This window comes from Crocodylus porosus, unplaced genomic scaffold (assembly GCF_001723895.1).
Source record: "Crocodylus porosus isolate Cpor-Errol unplaced genomic scaffold, CroPor_comp1, whole genome shotgun sequence".
NCBI classification, from domain to species: Eukaryota; Metazoa; Chordata; order Crocodylia; family Crocodylidae; genus Crocodylus; species Crocodylus porosus.
This window is the reverse complement of record NW_017728943.1, coordinates 98,893,548-98,912,017: the sequence shown is the minus strand read 5'-3', so window position 1 is coordinate 98,912,017 and position 18,470 is coordinate 98,893,548. Positions and strand designations below refer to the sequence as shown.

At 44.3% G+C, this 18,470-nt stretch overlaps 1 protein-coding gene across 3 annotated transcripts in view; it reads left to right on the top strand.

The window, feature by feature from the left end:
- Positions 1 to 6: 6 nt before the first annotated feature.
- MAP3K21 (mitogen-activated protein kinase kinase kinase 21) overlaps positions 7 to 18,470 on the top strand; it is a 52,190-nt gene continuing 33,726 nt past the window's right edge. For 2 of the 3 annotated variants that reach the window (XM_019549848.1, XM_019549847.1), the window contains exon 1: positions 7 to 577. In XM_019549848.1, coding sequence (XP_019405393.1) covers positions 13 to 577 — 565 coding nt within the window. In that variant the 5' untranslated portion in view covers positions 7 to 12. Of the gene's footprint in view, positions 578 to 11,406; positions 11,425 to 18,470 lie in introns of those variants that run through there. The other variant, XM_019549850.1, reaches the window with a different exon arrangement.

Here is an 18,470-nt window from a genome sequence, read left to right as displayed (position 1 = left end):
GCGGCCCCGGCCATGGCGCTGTCGGGGGCCGGCGCAGGCGGGGGGAGCGGCGGCGCTCCCCTGTCCCACGCCGCGCCCAGCTGTACCTGTCCGGCGGCGGAGGCGGAGGAGGGAGCGCCTGGCTCGCCCGGCCTGGCCGAGATCGACTTCGCGCACCTGGAGCTGCGGGAGCTGATCGGTGCGGGCGGCTTCGGCCAGGTGTACCGGGCCACCTGGCGCGGTCGCGACGTGGCGGTGAAGGCGGCGCGGCAGGAGGCAGCGGCGGCGGAGGAGAGCGAGGGAGGCGGCGCGGCGCACAGTGTGCGGAGGGAGGCGGCGCTCTTCGCCCGCCTGCGGCACCCCAACATCATCGGACTGCTGGGCGCCTGCCTGCGCCCTCCCCACCTCTGCCTCGTCATGGAGTTCGCCCGCGGCGGCGCCCTGCACCGCGTCCTGGCCGGGGCCGGGGCCCGCCGGGGACGCCGAATCCCCCCGCACGTGCTGGTCAACTGGGCAGTGCAGATCGCTCAAGGCATGCGCTACCTCCATGAGCAGGCGGCCGTGCCTGTCCTGCACCGCGACCTCAAGTCCAGCAACAGTAAGTGTCATGGGGGGGGACAGACACTATGCTTGCACTTACACACGCTCACACTTCCAAGTGACCTACAGGATGGTACATACATACTCACACTTGCCGACACACTTACACATGCCCCCTTAGGATCCTTGCCTGGGACAAGCCTGTGGGGGTGGCCTTGGCTGCTGAGTGTCGGGGGACAGCAAGAAGGAAAGAGCTGACCACCCTCACCCCCATTCCTTGGCCCTATTGCTAGGGCCCCTTATGGTCTGCAGGTCTCATCCAGCAGCGATGCTTATCATTGAGGTGCCCCATAACAAATGCCAGCTGGTAGCTTTTGCAGGCTTACTGGTCATTGGCAGTCTCTTCCTCCGATTCAGGGAAAAGTCCCTGCCGTGGGCATGGGCGGGTCTTGAGGTGATTCAAGCCCAAGCCCTGGAACTGTCTGCAGAAGTCTTGCTGTGCTCAGGGGGGAGTGCGCTGTGGGCTGGGAGGTGGCTGGTAGTGAGAAATGCTGGAGCAGTTCTGGTGGGAAGAACCTGGGGTGGAAGAACCGGGCAAAGGGTTTTGACACTGGGCTCCTCTTGAGCATATGTTGACAACACTTTTTATAGAAGCAGGGCATTGGCTGCCATGGTTCTCCTGCTTTACCTGTGGTAGTTGAGGGTGTTTAGGGCTGTGTTGGATCAGGGTTGAGATGGTCTCCTGCAGAGTTTAGATGATGACTATAGAAGATTGTTTGGATGGGGATGAGCCTGCCTCAAGCAGGGGGTTTGGATTAGATGAGCTCTGGTGCTCCTTTTCAGTTGTACTTCTCTCTGACTCTTCGGAGTCTGAAGTTATCTTGTGAATCCTGACAGCATGACTATTGTACAGCACCTTTCAAAGGATCCCACAGGATCTTTGGGTGCCATGGCGCCATGGTGGAGAATCACTGTCTTACTGCCTGCAGGGTCCACTTGGGGGACCTCACTCTTCTGCTGCCTAAGTTGTGTGCTTGTGTGTGTCTGCACACACAACCCTGCCTGGCTACATGTTGATTTCTGGGGAAACCTGGAATGCTAAAGCCAACTCTTTTCTCCCATCTTTCTTAGTCCCTCAGAATCCATCCTGTGGGCAAAATGTGTCTGGGGGCATCCTCCAGTGAGTAGGCTGACTGGCCTTACTAACTGAAACAATGAGAGAGCCATTCATTTATGAACGGTAAGATAAGTGTTATGATATGCTTACTGGAAGAGAGTGACTAGGCAAAACAGTTGGTTGAAGTACTTTGATTGGCTGAAGTGGTGGCAGCCGGCCACAAGGAGAGATGATCTTTGGAGCAGGCAAGTTTCCCTACAAAAAGCTAAATGCTGGCAATAGCGTATGCATGCAGGATGTCGGAGCCATGTTCCGTTCACTGAGTAGAGCTGCTGCATTTTCAGTATCTGGTTTAGGCCTTACACAGACATCATTTCAGTATGTCAGACTCTTCATGTGACAAAGGCATTAGTAACAGGTGCAAGGTCTGCCTCTGAAAATTTACAGTATGTATTCAGACATGGTACTTAAAAAGGTATCTTAATTCCTATATAACAGGTGTGTCAAACATGGCCCACAGGCCAGAGCTGGCCTGTGGAGCTGTAGGATTTGGCTCATCGGTTGCTGAACAGACCCCATGCTTCAACCCCTGCACCACTGAACCCTGTCCTGTGCACACTGCACATAGCACAGGAGGCTGGCAGGGGTGCGGGAGGGCATAGGCAGCCCATACCTTGGACTTCTTGTGCCATGTGCAAGGTCAGGTCCAGTCTGTGCATCCTGTGCTGGCCCCACATACTGCATACACAGTGAGCCCTGTACTGCTCCCCCACTCCTCCCCCATGCTGCTCTGGTGGCCAGCATGCCCTGCATTTGGTGAAGGGGCTGGACTGCTGGTGCTGCTAGGAGGCTTGGTCCAGTCTGACGTGCAGACCAGCCTAGCAATCCTCATCTGGCCCTGGAGGATGAATGAATTTGACATCCCAGCTTGTATTATGTGATCTAATAAAACTTGTTGTGTTGGGGAGAGGGGAGGAAAAGGGTTTCCTGAAATCAGACCTAGGCTCTGAACACTAGGATTGATTCTTTCAGAATCTAGGTCTGATTTTTAGGAAATGCTTTTCCTAAAATTTCAAGGCAGATGGACATTTGTTAGTTGTGTGGTCAGTGTTCCTCCCTCCTCTATGTTGTGTAGTTGCTTCAGCTGGCTGCTTGTCTGATCTGAATCTGCATGAAACAGTGTGAGACAGTCATACAAGTTGTTTGAGTTGCATGAGCAAGACACCTACAGCTAGCTGTTTCCAGTGTTGCTCATGCCACTAATGTTCATGTTTAACACCAGAGGTAATAGAAGGGTCTGTTGCCTTGGAGAGCTCTTTAGAAGGAACAGAAAATACCTGCAACTACCTGTGATGCTCTGCCAAAAGAAAAGAAAGAAGCTGCTGAAGTGCATTTTCGTTTGGTTCTGCTTAAGGTCAGCACTTTGTGGTTCAATAGTATCAAGCACAGGTGATAAACCTGCCAATAACAACAACTTGAGCTTCATTTATCACAGGAGGTGATCATTGATCAGTACATTCTTTGTGAGTACCAGGTCTATACCAGGTCAAGGATATGGCAGGATTTCAGATACTTCTCACAGTTAAGGGAAACTGCCTCACAGTTAAGGGAAAGTAATTAATGTAGACGGTCAGGGAACATATAGTGGCATTCCATTACTACGCTAATGCGTTTTTGTTGTTTGAATTAAATTCATAACATTATCTACGTGAATCTGAAAGGAATGTGCCACTGGAACAAGTAACCTTTGTTATAAGGCTAACGAAATGAAACAGGCACATTTATATGGGGTGACTCCTACTTGGAGGTACCCATCCTATTTGAGTTCTTACCTATAACAATGCAAGTATACAAAACAAAAGATGTTTAAAGATGAAAATAATATACCTTTATCACTTTGTGTGCGTGCATGTGTATGTTTTACAAAGTCTTACCTCCCAGATGTGGATAGCTGTGGTGAGGAGAGATGAGAGAGACTATTGTCCTGTTCTTGGTGTCCTATAAAATCTCTTGTCAGTTAACAATCCAAGCTTTTGTTTAACACCCCTTTCCACCTCCCAGAAAGACAGACCCAAGTTTTCCAGGTAGATTTTTCCTTTAACATAGAATCAAGATTTAAAAAGGACTTAACCTTTCTTTAACATAAAAGAACCCTGAAGAAACCACATTTGTTTTTGACACAGAAGTAATTGGCTGGAAAGTGGTACCAGTCTGACATTTTAAAGAAAATGTAAATGTTGTAACTGGCAACATTGCAATTAGGCTGTCAGTATCATCTTAACTGTGTCTCTCAATTATAACCTGAGTCTAATAAACCTAGGTCTTCCTTAACTATTGTACAGGTTTGTTAATGTTCAAGGTATTTTGTTTCTAGTCATTTAATGAAACTGGAAAGGGTGATTGTTTATCTAAGTCTGGTTCTCAGTTACGTGATGGGAGAGACACAGAAAGTAAAGGATGTACCAATTTTGCTTGCTTAGTCTTCACAGGGAATCAAGTCACTTGCCCATGGGCAAGTGACTACATATGAAGACAGGGGAGATCTGGGTTTATAGAAGCCTTGTGGGGACTTGCCAGGGCCTTGTCTAGGCTAGAATTTTGTACGAGTCTGGTCTGGTTTAGGTAGTACATAATATCCTTCATGTTCAAAATCCTTTTCTAAGCCAGGCTATGATTTGTCATTCCGGTTTTGATTTTTAGAGTATTCATTATCTGCATGCACTTAAAGAAAAAGGCCTGTGTGTTCTTAATACAGGTTTTAGGAAGTTTTATGGGGGAACTTAGAGTATCTTGCTTATACTAATGGTGAAAATCTTGAAGTTTAAGGGGTTTCCCCCAAACTTTTGATATCAGGGGTGGGTGCATTCACTTTTTTTTCTGGATTAAAATTGGCAGCATGCTTCACTCTTATACCCAAAATGATGTGTGTGGGTATAGTGTGTGTAATAGATTGTTGGTGGCGGCAATCCCTGGATTTGAGGACTATCACTATCCTAGGTCATTTATGGGTCTTGAGGTGACTTAAGAGTCCAAGCCTTGAGCCCCAAACCCATCTGCAGAAATTGCAGATTTTTCTGTAGGGGAGAGTAGGCCATAGGCTAGAATTGCTCTTGTTTTCCTTCCTCTGTTCTCTCTTCGCTGCTTTGAGAGTAGTATACATTGATGCAAATAAAATGCAACCTTTTGGCCCTGCGGGCTAAGTGATGTTGGGTTGGTGTTGGGTTAGTCTATGGGCCAGATCTCATTAGTGGGCCTCATCATGCAGTGCTAGCTCAGTTGGGCTCTAATCCTGTCATGGTGGGCCAGCATGCCCAGGGTACTATCCAGCCCACTTCTTCACAGTACACTCATGTGCTCCAGTACACACAGGTGCCCCAGCATACCCTTTGGGGTCAGTGGGTGAAAGGAATCAAATGCACAAACTGAAGAATAAAACCACAGGCCATGGAGAGCCCAATGTAATGTAAAATTAGAAAGACTGAAATTGGGACCTTTTTAAAAAGCAGAATGAAGAAACATGGTGCAGTATGGCACATACTGTGTTAAAGAAACCTGCTTCTGTCTGGGTTAGGTCCAGGTAGATAAGGAAGAAAAGATGAAAATTTTCTGTGGCCTGGCATTTCCCAAAGTTGGCTCCTAGCAAGGTAACTCAAATTTTGGACCTAAGAATCTTTAAAAGTAGTGAAAGAGAGGAGCGTTCAAAAGATGACCTCGGGAGCTCTTGTAAACACCTCTGTTCCTTTTGAACTTCACAGAATTCTTTTTTGTGTGTTTTCTTGGTTCTCATTGCAGAGGCTCTTGGTTTTCAGTAGGTTAAATTCTGGTCAACTTTCACACTTTTTTTAGGGCTGCCTGTTTCTGAATATGTGAGCTGTCTTGGGTATGGTAGGCACAACCAAACTCAGAGCTCCCTTTCAAAACTGTTAAATTCTTGAGTCACTGGGGCAAGTGGGGTTTGTTTGTGTGCCCTCTCTTGACTGTTAGAAGATGGAAGATGTTTCAGGGGTCACAAACAAACAATAGCATCTTTTTTTTTTTTTTTAAAATAACAGGTCCTTAATGTCTAATTGTGTTCTGATGTGAGTTTATAATAAAAACATTGCAACGATGTTTTTGTGCCCTTAAGAGAGAGACTTTCTTTAGCTTTAAGTCTTAATTAACTATTTTTGCCTGGGAATGAACTCAGAGTGACATATAATGAAAATTAATATAGCTACTCATCGCCCTCAAAGGAAAGACCTAGGTAGGTACTGGTTGAGTTGGCAAGGAAAACATTGTATTTTCTCACATAAAACATGCCCCCAGTTCTTGGAAGGCTATTTTTTTTAAAGATTTTTCCAGAGGCATAGCCCACTCTGTGATAAGGAGTAAATCCTCCTGGGAACATAAGATGCTGACAGACATGGGGAAAAAAAAATGAAAAACAGCTCTTTACTGGAAGAGAAATCACGTCAGTTTGATCTAGCTTCCCAACATCTGTGTAGCTCATGTGCTTTTGAGAGGCTCTTTAGCTCTTTTATCTGATAGCTGATCCAATCAGCTATTAGATAAAAGTGCCAGAAAGCCCCGCTGAAGTGCATGCAGAGTCTGGGGAGCTAGGTCAAACTGATGCGATTCCATTTCTGGGCATGTGCTGTGTTTGGCACAGGAATACACCAAGCTGAAAGTAAAGCAATGGGTTCCCTCCCCGCTCATAAGCACTCATAGGCTGTGTCTAGATGTGTGGACATTTGGTTCCCCAGGGACAGCTAGCGGTGGCACACCTTGTGACCCCCGCTAGTTGTCCTTGGGGAATGCCTGTTTCATGTGTGCTCTTGTGTACAGTAAGTTACCCTGGGTGGGGTCGGGGAGGCTGGGGCCAGCACTGGGTCCCGCAGCAGCCTGTCCTGGGGACCTTCTGGGGCTGCAACAGTGGTGATCCTGCCATGAGGAGTCTGGTCAGCAGTGGATCACAGCTCTAGCTTGCCAGCCTTTGGCTCTGGGTCTCTCCTTTTTTTTTTTTTTTTTTACTTGGGTTTTTTTGACCCCTGGATATCCAGAAAAACCCTCTGCACTGATTGCTTGCAGCATGGAGAACCACTGATCGTGCAGTATGTGGCACAGCAGGCGTGTCTGTGGCGCCATATACAGCATGGCCACACTCATCTGGACATGACCCTAGTGTCCAGGGAACGTGGCATTAGAAGGTTCCTTGTGCCAGCTGCCTTGCCAGGTCTGTCCCTAGGTTTGCCTGGACACTGTTCCTAGGAGGGCTTGCTCTTTGCCTCAGTGGTCTGAGGGTTGAGCCTCAGACCATTGCAAGGGCGGTAGCAAGATTGTCAGTGCTTTACCTCAAGCAGTTCTTTATGCAAGCTCCTGTAAATCAAGTGTCCTCTGTGCATTGTAAGCCTTGTCAAAGATGCTGTGTATCAGTCGCTCACTGCTTCAGGCACAAGCTACAGTCCTCGGCAAATAGCTATGGCTTTGACAGGGTTAACATGGGATCCTTGCATTTTGGCAGCTACATAGCATGCAGCATCTCCAGGCTTGCTTTTCCAGCCAAACCCCTCCCCAAAATACAAACCCCAAACATCTTACCTGCTTAAAACATGCCCCTTCCCCTCCATTTTGGGGGAGCTGACTTTGGGGTGCATGTTGTATGTGAAGAAATATGAACTAAAATATCTCTGAAACAGAACTTGAGCCATCCTGCAGCTAGGAACTTATTAAAATACAGTAATAAGAAGCAAAGGCATGGTTTGTTTGATTTTTGAAATCTTTATGCCTTTATCCCTTAACTTTCCTTTTCTGCAATGGTTGTATTACCCAATCTGAAGTGCTTTGAAGTAAGTTGAATAAAGACTGTAAAAAAATCAATACGGTTTATTTTGCAGAAAACACTTCAGAATGCTGTTCTAACACAGTACACTAGGTGCAGATTTCACTTGACTTGGTGAAGTAGCATCCATTTCTAACAACTTGAAAAATGAGTCTTTCCTGAGGGGGGAGATCTGTTCTAAGGGAAAGGCCTGTTAAAGTAAAAAATTGTGTGCGTGCTTGCTTTCTCTTTCTTATTTGTATATTGTTTGTAAAATTGAGTTGCTGTTTGAATGAATGCTTTGCCTTGCTTTTCTTCTGAGCTTTTCTCAAGCTTTTTTTTTTCTGATTCTGTATACAGGGGTCAGCAACCCCTGGCACATGTGCCAAGCATGACATGCAAGGCCATTTTGCTTGGCATGCCACCACCAGCCCCAGCTCTGTGTAGCTGCTGCCAACCATGGAGCCCAGGCTGCTCCCAGCAGGCGGCTCAGAAGCTGCAAGCCTGCTCCAAGCAGCCTGCTCCATGGCTGGCAGCAACTACCCAGAGCCGAGGCTGCAAACAGCTGCGCCAGGCTCGGGCATTAGCTCTGTACCAGTGCGTGCACCTTGAAGCGGGCAGTGGGTGGGGCCTGAGGCAGCGCAACCCCAGTCTCCCCCACTCCTGGCACAGAGCTGATGACTGGGGTGAGGCAGCGCAGCCCTCCTGCAGTCTGCTCTGACGTTGCATGCACAGTCACCGCCAGCATGGAGCTGATGCTAGAGCTATGGAGCCCGGTGCAGCTGTTGGCAGCCTACCTACTGCTTGCTGCAGCTGCCCAGAGACCAGGCTGCCTACAAACAGCTGCATGGAGCTCCGGAGCCCAATCATCAGCTCTGTGCTGGCAGCAGGGGAGAGGCCGAGGTTGTGCTGCCCCCCCCCCCCCCCACGCATGCAGCTGTTTGCAGACTCCCAGCTGCAGCCAGCCCCAGCTCTGGGTAGCTGCTGCCAACTACTAGTTTATTTCATACACTATTTCTCTAGAGGTCACAAGTGTCCTGAGAATGAATAATGTTCTAGCTGATTTCTCTTATGTAGGTTGAAGACACAACTGCTATAGACTGAATTTGATTTATTCACCTTTTAAATGTTGCAGTGTCTTTGACCTTCATTTACATCTAGTGTAGATACTAACAAGTGAAGATAAATTGAAAATGCACATATATATCATTTAAAATAAAGGGTGTTCAAGTGTATGGTATTTCCTCATAGTACTGACACTGAAAAGCAAAGATGTTTAGTTAAAACAGCATGTCACATGCAATAAAGCTAACTTCCAAGAATTAGTTGACTATCAGAACAACAATACAACACTAATGCCTACTGTAACACACTTTCATTTAGCACTGCTGTTGCCATTGGTATGAGAATCAAAGGTTATGTTTAGATGCACAACTTTAATGCTGATATATTAGTTTTTATTTAGAGAGGATTGCATTTTGCCCCTTTTGTCTCCTTGCCCGACTCTTAAAAATAAAATCTTGCTCCGATTGTTATTTTGGCTTTACTTGCTTCCCTGCCCCAGTGATTGCCCCATTTTTCTTGTAACATATTTTCACATCTAAAGTCACAGGGGAACTGTTTTACTGCTGTAACTGTAAATTTCTTTGCTCTGGCTACATCTTGGAACCTCACCAGTCGGGTTTCTTCATGGAACTTGCTCTTACCAAGGTTCCCAGTGGCTGCCTCTTGGCAAAAAGCAGAGTCCAATTTTAGCCTTTCTGACAACTTCTGATTGTAATCCCTCTGGAAAGAAAATGATTGCACTTTGGAGCTTTTAATTTGTGGTCACATTACAGTTTATCGTACTATATTTTGGACACTGATATTTACAATAAGCATTAAAATACTATTAAATATTTAAATAACTTTTATACATGGCTATTAGGAGTATCAAGTCAGGTTTTTAAAACTCTTTAGCCTCCTAAAGATGTAGATAAATGCCTAGTGGGATTATTTTTTGTAGAACCATTCATGTCTCAAATTCACTTTTTTAAAATTGAAAGTATGTGCTTAAATAGTTTTGAAAATTCCTATTTACCTTTAAAATACGGCCTATTTCTTTAGCTAGACCTCTGGAGTGTGTTGAGAACTGACCTTAGCTTTTGTGAAATGAAAAGTATGCTTATTTAAGTATAATAACCAACAGCTGTTGATGCTGGGAGATTTGGTGGAACTTTGGAAAAAAGTGAGAGAGATCTTCATTGGTTTTTCCAGTTATAAATTTTATTTCGTACCTTTGATCACCATTGCAAGCATCGTGAATTTTTTGAATAAAGAAATTCAATTGAAAGGTTAGTTTATGAGTTGTAAAGAGCTGAAAAGTAACATTCAAGCCCTCAAATTGTTTCTGGAACTTGAATGCCAGTTTGTGGCTACTTCAACTTTAGAAGCTAAAGCTAATGGATTTTTTTTGTTTGCAGTTTGTCAGTTTCTTATCTAGAAATGTTTCAAGCTCCCATGTAGGAAGTTTGAACTAAAATGGCTTTGTACAATAGGTGTTTGTAAAATTTACAGAGTAAAGTTAAAAGCCTATGGACTTTCCTCTTTCTGAAGCTAATTCTAACTCCTGAAGTTAATGATGATTCCAAAAAGGGGAGGGGGGAGGGATGGGATGTTTTAAGCACTTAATTATTTGTATTTCAAAAAGTAGAACTAGCAGGCATAACAAAATGGATTTCAACAAACAAGCTGAAACATGCTGTCATTAATTTCTGTTTAACTTCAATGCTTAGGTTTACTGTATAAGAATAGTAAGAAATGTCATGACTTTTAGCATTAATGAAAGCAAAATTTTAAATTAAACTCTCTTAGGGTTTTACCTGGAATCCTAAAATACTTACTCACCTTTGCTTTCTTCCGACATGCATTGCTTTTGCTGCAAGTTTGTGCCATATCTTTAACTGTATGCATGTAAAATCACAAAAATACTCCCTCCCCTCAAGTTGCCTCTAAAGTTGAAGCTTTTATGTTCAGGGTCATAGCTCCAGTTAAATCAGTTGCAGACATGCCAATGTTGGCAGTATAATCATGCTTTGTTCTCTTCATAGCTACTGAAATCTGTGTTTTGGCAGGTGTGCTTTTAACTCAGGCCTGATAAGCCAACCCTCCCCCTCTGTTTCTCAAAAAAATGTAATGCAATAGTTATGCTTGCTATAGTTCATTATTAGACAAGTAAAACAATCCTGGAAATCATTCAAAAAGCTTTGCATTTATAATTAAACTCTTGACTTGCTGACTTGAAGATCAGATTGTAACATTATTTTCAGAACTTGTATGACTGACTGCAATATAATCTGGAAGGCTCACCCTGCTGGAAAGGGATGGAAAGCTAGAGGCAAATAAATAAATAGAACATAGGTGTTTAGTAACTCTCCTTACTTCAGGCACTTAATGCAGACTTACTGTTGGCCAAGATTTGAAGCAACTTCCGCACTACAAACACTGGGTGACTGCAGCTCAATTCTACAGAATCCTAAATTAAATTTTTTTAAAGAATGTATTCAGGCCTTATTAATGATGGACTTTTGTAAATGTGAACCTAGTGCACTCTTGTTTTCCAAAGTCCATGGAAAGATGCATATAAAATGCTACTTTTGCATGTAGGAGGCTGTCTGCTAGGACCAGGAGACAGCTCAAGGGCGGAAGGCAGGGGACCCATTGCAGCTTGCCTTCAGGTTGCCTTGAGTCTTTCTACCACACTAACTATCAGAGATCCAGAAATGGAAAAAACTTTATCCGTTTATGAAAAATATTTTTTCTGGAGTTAAAATTTAAACAAATCATCAAAAGGTGATTTTTAGAAAACATTTTTTCCTTTAAAAATTATTTTTAACTTTAGTTTAGGTCTTATATTTTCAACTGCAAATTTAATGTAATCTGTTACAATTATCTTGCATTAAGTAAATACATTTCAAAGAAACTCAAATCACCAAGACAGGAGGAGACCTGGGTAAGCATCAGGATCTCACTTGTTGAAATGTTCAACTTTTAGTACAGTACAGTTATAGTGCTGTAGCTGTGATGATCCAGAGAATATGACAGAAGCAATGTTTAGTTAGTAATATCTTTTATTGGACTGTCTTTATTGGAAGAGATGTTGAACAGGCTTTTGGGCACAAAGTACCTTTCTGCAAAAAGAAGAGTAGGCCTGAGGCTTTTAGAGATTTTTGAAGTTGCTGAAGGAAATTCTCACTTATTGTGTTTCTAGATGCCCTTCACATTATTTGAATGGATAACTTCCCTTTGATATGAACTGACTCAAATATAAAAACTTTGGCCAAAGTGATTTTTAGATGCTAGTTAAGTACAAGTTAACACTAAAGTTTTTTTTTGGTTTTGTTCTTTTATGGGCAGTATTTTTTCTCGCGTCTTGGTTGTATGAAAGGCAAACAAGCAAAAGGGAGAAGAAGAGAATGTTTAAAAGAAGAATAGAAAAGTATAGATGTGTGGGAATATAAAAAATTATAAAAGAAATTCCCTAGGCCAGTGATTCTCAACCAATGTGCCTTGTAGTGCCTTGAACTCCTTTCAGGGGTGCATCAGGGTGCTACACAATACTTGCACTGTCAAGTGTGCAAATATGTTTCACAAGATAAACTTAGATTTCAAACAGAAATCTATAGCGTTAAAATTATTTTGACATGTCTTTTTGAATTCTTTGCAATAGAAAACTGCTCTCTTCTATTTTTTCCACTCATTTTTTGACTCTGAAAACTTGAGAACTAATATTTTTCCAATGGTTGTCTCAAAGCTAAAGAAGTTGATAACCACTGCTGTAGACAGATACATAACCAGGATTGATTGTGTTTTTTAAACTGTTTTCATTGAGTTTCTTTTTGGTTACTAATATCAGCATAATGCAGAATCTCAGAAATGGCATGTTAGTGATGTAACATGTAAACATGGAGTTTTAATAGAAAAACTATGAGGTGCCACTACATTTACAAAATGTAGAATGTTTGTTATTCAAGTTTATTGTAATAATTTGACTGAGAGCTTTAACACTTCCATTTTATGAATGCATTATATTTGTATTTTAATGAATTGCTATTTGTGGTTCATCCTCCCAGGCATAATATAAATTTAAAAAAAAAAGGGGGGGAAAAAAAACCTGATGTTCCAGCTATCTCAGCGACAGATAATATCCCACCTCCTTGTGCTGTCCTCAGTAATCTATGTAAAGTACTTAATTCTGTTAACTATTGTCACTTAACCACTACGGCATCTTTGGGCATTTAAAGAAGTAAAGGGTAGAGGGTTGATGGATACAAAGAGTACTGAAGTTGTAGCTGATACTTCATCTAATTTTATACTACTGACATTTTCTTTTCTTATCCCTTTTCCATGCCAATCCCACATAATCTAATGATTCTGCCCCAGCTATTCAAAGTTATTGATCATTTTTCGTTTCTTTTATGGGACAGTATATATAGGACAGTTCTTGCAATCAAGGGCTTTTCTTAGCTAGTTTCCTCAAGTTTTATCTCTGCAGTTGGTAGTACCTTTGTTCAGACTTCTTTTTATGTGTGTGTATGTATTTATACTATTATATATAGTATACTTTATATAATTCCACATGCCCAGATCCAGCTGTGTGCCAGGAGGACCCCCCCATGCCCTGGTGTGATCATAAGACACATCATGTTACGTTGACAGAGAAATTGGGTAGGAGGGAGCAGCAGTTAATGCTACCACAACTCCCCTGCTGCCAGGTTTTCAGGCACCCCTTAGGGAGCCCTGTAGACCTGAGATGACACAACCACCTCTGACTTTAGAGAGGTCCTTGGTTACAGTAATGGCTGGAATAAAGCAAGCCTCTGTTTCCACTGGTGACAAGCCAGACAGGAAGATCAGGCTGAGGGTGCGGGTGCTTTTTCATGTTGTGTGGTGAAAATGTGTCATAGGTGCCTGCTGCCTAGAGCTGTTTTACCTTCTGAATGCACAACATTGTTAGGCTCTAGTCCTGCACAGGGTATCACTATAAAAGTTCCTCTTGAGCCTCAACCACATGATTACCCAGTTGGGTGAAATGATTCACTAGAACTGAAAGGTGGAATAGTGTATCAGTCTCTTGGGCAGTGATTGTAAGATGGTGGAGGAAGAAATCGTAGGGTGCTTATACATGTGTTTCAGGGAAGGGGGGAGGGCTGACGCTTTAATTAAAGTGTCTGGAGCATCATGTGCATGAGCATCCCTGTGCTGAAAAATGGCGATGGGGTAGACTTAAAGCTCTTCAAACGAGCTTTAGTTAAAGCATCCAAAGTGCCCTGCTGCCATTTTTCAGCACAGGGATGCTGATGCATATGACACTGGAGTCTGCTCCAATGTGCTATAATTACAGCACATATATAGGTGCCCATGGACACCACTGAGAATGGGGCTTGCTCTTGGGCCATCTCCAGAATATTTTCTACTTGTTCGTGGGTAACCATGGGCAGCTGGGAGAGGGTAATGCCACAGATATGAGGTGATTAGCACTGGTATGTTAACTTTAGGATGACAGGGGCCATATTTCTTGAGACTTACTGCTGAGCTGACCTCAGGACTGAGCAATTGGAACACATAGTACCAGTGGATGATCTGGCAGGGTGTTCAACTCCAACCTTGGTCTCCCTGACAAGGAAGGCATTGTTGATCAAAAGGTGACCATCATCCCCATTGATTCTTGCCAGTCCAATCTACCATTACTCCCATGGTACCTGTTCTCAAAAAAAGAACTGTTAGTTTATTAGCAACATAGCAGTAAGTTTATGGTTGAATGTCCTGTGAGGGGCAGTGCTACAGCATATAACTTGCTTGGTGTTCGGAGGGAACAAAAGGAGCTTGGCTGCTAAAAAGAACTCAGAACACTGTTGCCCACTTGCTGTTCTCCCAAGGGCATTGTGGAAGGTGCTTAGACGGCCACCCAGAGAAAATGGCAGGCAGGAAAGCAAGTGAGAGCACTTCCTGTATGTACAGTCTGGCAGGACAGGAAGTCATTGACAGTTACATCTCCCTTTCATATTCCACACACAGATTCCCTCCCCCAGCTGTCTCCCTTGTCATAGCCACAGCTTCCCTTATCGTTGCTGTATTCTTATTGCCCTGAGTGAAATGCAGACCTTGTTAGACACATCAGTGGCACTTTCTCTAAGAGGACTACTTCTCTGCAACTTTTGCCATCTTCTCCAACAAGGAGACTGGTTCCCCCAACATCACTTTTGTTTTGCCTCTCCTGCCCCTTTCATTTTCACCATGCATGGAGCTGCTTTTTGCCTTAGTGAGCTTGGAATCCCTGATGCTGCCCCTTGAAGGTGAGAAATGAACCAAGAAGTCAGTTTTCAGGTAGAACAGCTTTCCTTTAATTTATAGGATCTATTGCTGGAGCCCATTACCATCACCAGGGTTTTCTAGGACTGGGAGCTATCTGTGCCCAGCAACTCCTGCTGCTTCATGCCAATGAGCTTCTGGGATAAGTGGTATTGGGAATTAGGAGACTAATGTGCTTTCCACCCTTCAAGGGGCATGTGGCTCTGGAGCTGTATGAGTTCACCCTGAGGGTGGGTGTGTAGTAGGGAGATGCCCTTAAGACCCCTCTTCCTTTCTTAGCTGTACATAACTTGGTTGATGTAACACTTGTCCCTATAATGAATGGGCAGTGGAAACATCTGTAAAATTTGCTGCGGACCTCACTAAATGCTCATTGCTGCTACTTCCTGGGATGGTGCAGAGAGGAGCAATGTAATGGTTCAGAGGGGAAACTAGGGTCCCCAGAAATGTTAATGTGTTATAAGGCAAGTCTTTGGCACGCATAGTTCACTGATATAACATAATGGATGGCAAATATCATGCTTATAGTGAGCACAAGACCAGTTGCTTGTGATTTCAGATGAAAGAGGGGTGTTTTGGTTCTGAATTAACTGACAGTTACTGTGAGAACAAGCTTTTCAGTTTGAATTCATATGCTGACCTTGCTGTACTAATTTGGGGAACTTTGTAAGGGAGTTCTTTGTCAAATCCTCACCTGCCGTATTGGCAACAAAGTTCTCAGAAGGGTGACTTGACTGGAGCAGCAGGCAGCAGTATAAGTGTCTGACTGATGTTGGTACAGTGGCATATAAACTTTCTTCAGTAGGTGGGGCCCCTGGTACCAAGATAGTTCAGTCTTTGAATGAGATCCTTGCCTTGGGCTATTTCCACATTGCTGATATGACTCCTTTCTTAGCCAGACTCAACCACAAACTGTGGTTCAAAGCTAGTATTGTCAACAAAGGTCAGCCAGCTCAGGTCTGCCTTTGTCCTGCGCTGCTTGCCATTCTGCTTGGGGCTCCAGGCAGCTGTCCTTACCGTAGTGATGGGCTACACATCCTGACTCTTCCGATTTTTTTTCAGGATGGGTCTCTTGCACTGCAGTTTCTCCACAGACTAAGTTATTTAAAGGGTGTCAACTGGTGGCTTGGGTGAGTGTATGAATTGACTGATTTGTGAAGATCTATGTTTAAGGGGAAAATTGGTCCCTTTGCATTTGATTTAAAAGTGGAAGGTCTTATCTGGTTTCTTACCCCAGAAACACTGAGGTCTGAGTTTAGGTTCTAGTGGCCACCTCCAAGCCATAAAGCACTGTTAGATTGTTTGGCTGACTAATTGCCTGAACTCAAGAGGGAAAGTGGACTTAGTGTAAAATTATTCTTGATTCATTTTGGGGTATATTTGGTGCTAATTGGATGGAATTATACTATCTTAGGGATGTGCACTGTCTGCACACAATGTTTTTCAACAGGTTTAAGACTACTTTCCCCTCATATAGTTGGCCAAAATATTATTTCATACTAGTGAAGTTAACCTTAATGTAAAGCACTAATCTGTATGACATCAGTCACTATGATAGAAGCACCTCCCTCCATGCACAAAAAGTATTCACTGCTGTAACATATGTGATTGCTGACTGCATACAACAAATTAAATAAGGTTCTGTCTTGTCTGTTGCTTTACAAGAAAAAATGTGGGGCAACCAGATCAGCTCTGCAGATTGATGAAAAATGAATTAACAGGAATCGTAAATGACAAACAGTACTTTAGCTGAAGGTAGAAGACAACATGAGGATGCTGCCTATGAAAGTTATTGTGTGGTCAAGTCTTTACTCTTGTTGAAGCATACGCACTGTCAGTGGCAGCAAATGTAGTGGCATATGGGCTACCTTTGCTTAGCTATTAATCAGTGTAATTCAAGCTAACTAGCACAAGATTGAACTATTTATAGAAGTCATAGATAAGACAGTAGCAAAGGCTGCTGATGACCTAGAACTCCTTTTAAAATAAAAACAAGATATGATCAATTGTGGTAGCAGATATAAATAGAAAAGATCCAGGGTAGCTGCTTTAGAATAGAAGTGTTTATAGTTCAGGTGAAGGACCCTTAAAGACTGTCCTGGAAAGCACTCAAAGGTTGGACGTAGCTTCCCCCAAATAGCAGTTTTGAGGACCACAAACAAGTTACGTTAAATGGCTAAGGACTGAAATAATTGGAACAGACTATGTCATTACTTTTACGTAAAATCTGAATTGAAGAAGTTTGCCAGTCATAAAAATAAAGATAACTACTTGTCTTTCGTTGTGATTTGCGGGTTGTCGTCTAGGAAGCCGAAACCTGTCTCAGGACACCATTCCCGGAGCCACCAGTTGGTCTCTGTCATGCAGGTCTCATGTCATCTTCCATGTCCACTCACTTGTAGGACAGAAGAAAATACCACCTGTGTACCTATCTCCCTCAGCATGCCCCCCCGAGCATGGTAGTCCACCATCAGGTGATCAGGGCTTCTCCTAGCCACATCATTAGTGCCCACGTGGATTAGGACCATGGGGTAGTAATCGGTGGGCTGGATCATGGCCTGGATCATCCCTGTCACGTCTTGAATCTTTGCTCCAGGCAGGCAGTAGACCTCACATGTTGAGGGGTCCTGGCAACATCTCAAGCAGGTCCAAGGAGGTGATCCTCCCCCTCTATGTGACGCTGTTCAGGCCGCAGTTGGAGTACTGCGTCCAGTTCTGGGCGCTGCATTTCACAAGGGATTTGGACAATATGGAGAGGGTCCAGAGGAGGGCCACTTGCATGATCAGGGGGCAGCAGGGCAGGCCCTACAAAGAGAGGCTACGGGACCTGAACCTGTTCAGACTCCACAAGAGAAGGCTAAGGGGTAAGGGGGGAATCTAGTGGCCATTTACAAACTAGTCACAGTGGTCCAGCAGGCACTGGGGGAGTCCCTGTTCCCCCGAGCACTACTAGGAGTGACTAGAAATAATGGTCACAAGCTGGCAGAGGGTAGATTCAGGCTAGACATCAGGAGGTGCTACCTCACTGTCAGGGCAGTTAGGATCTGGAACCAACTTCCAAGCGAAGTGGTGCTGGCTTCTACCCTGGGGGTCTTTAAGAGGAGGTTAGACGAACACCTTGCTGGGGTCATTTGACCCCAGTACTTTTTCCTGCCATGGCAGGGGGTTGGACTTGATAATGTGCTCAGGTCCCTTCGAACCCTGCCACCTTTACCTTGTCATGCATCAACAGGGGCATCACTAACAGGTCCAGAGAGGTCTTGCTCCCCCTCTATGTGGCGCTGGTCAGGCCGCAGCTGGACACTGCAGTTCTGGGCACCACACTTCAAGAAGGACATGGAGAACTCCAGAGGAGGACCATTTGTATGGTTGAGGACCTCTGTGGCCAGCCCTATGAGGAGAGGCTGAGGGACCTGAATCTCTTCAGTCTCCGCAAAAAGAGACTGAGGGGGGATCTTGTGGCTGCCTACAACCTTATCAGGGGCCAGTGGCAGGGACTCAAAGAAAGTCTGTTCACCAGGGCCCCCCCCTGGAGTCACCAGGAACAATGGCCACAAGCTGAGGAAGAATAGGTGTAGGTTAGACATTAGGAAGAGCTACTTCACTGTAAGGGTGGCCAGAGCCTGGAATAGGCTTCCCAGAGAGGTGGTGCTCTCACCTTCCCTGGAAATCTTCAAGAGGAGACTG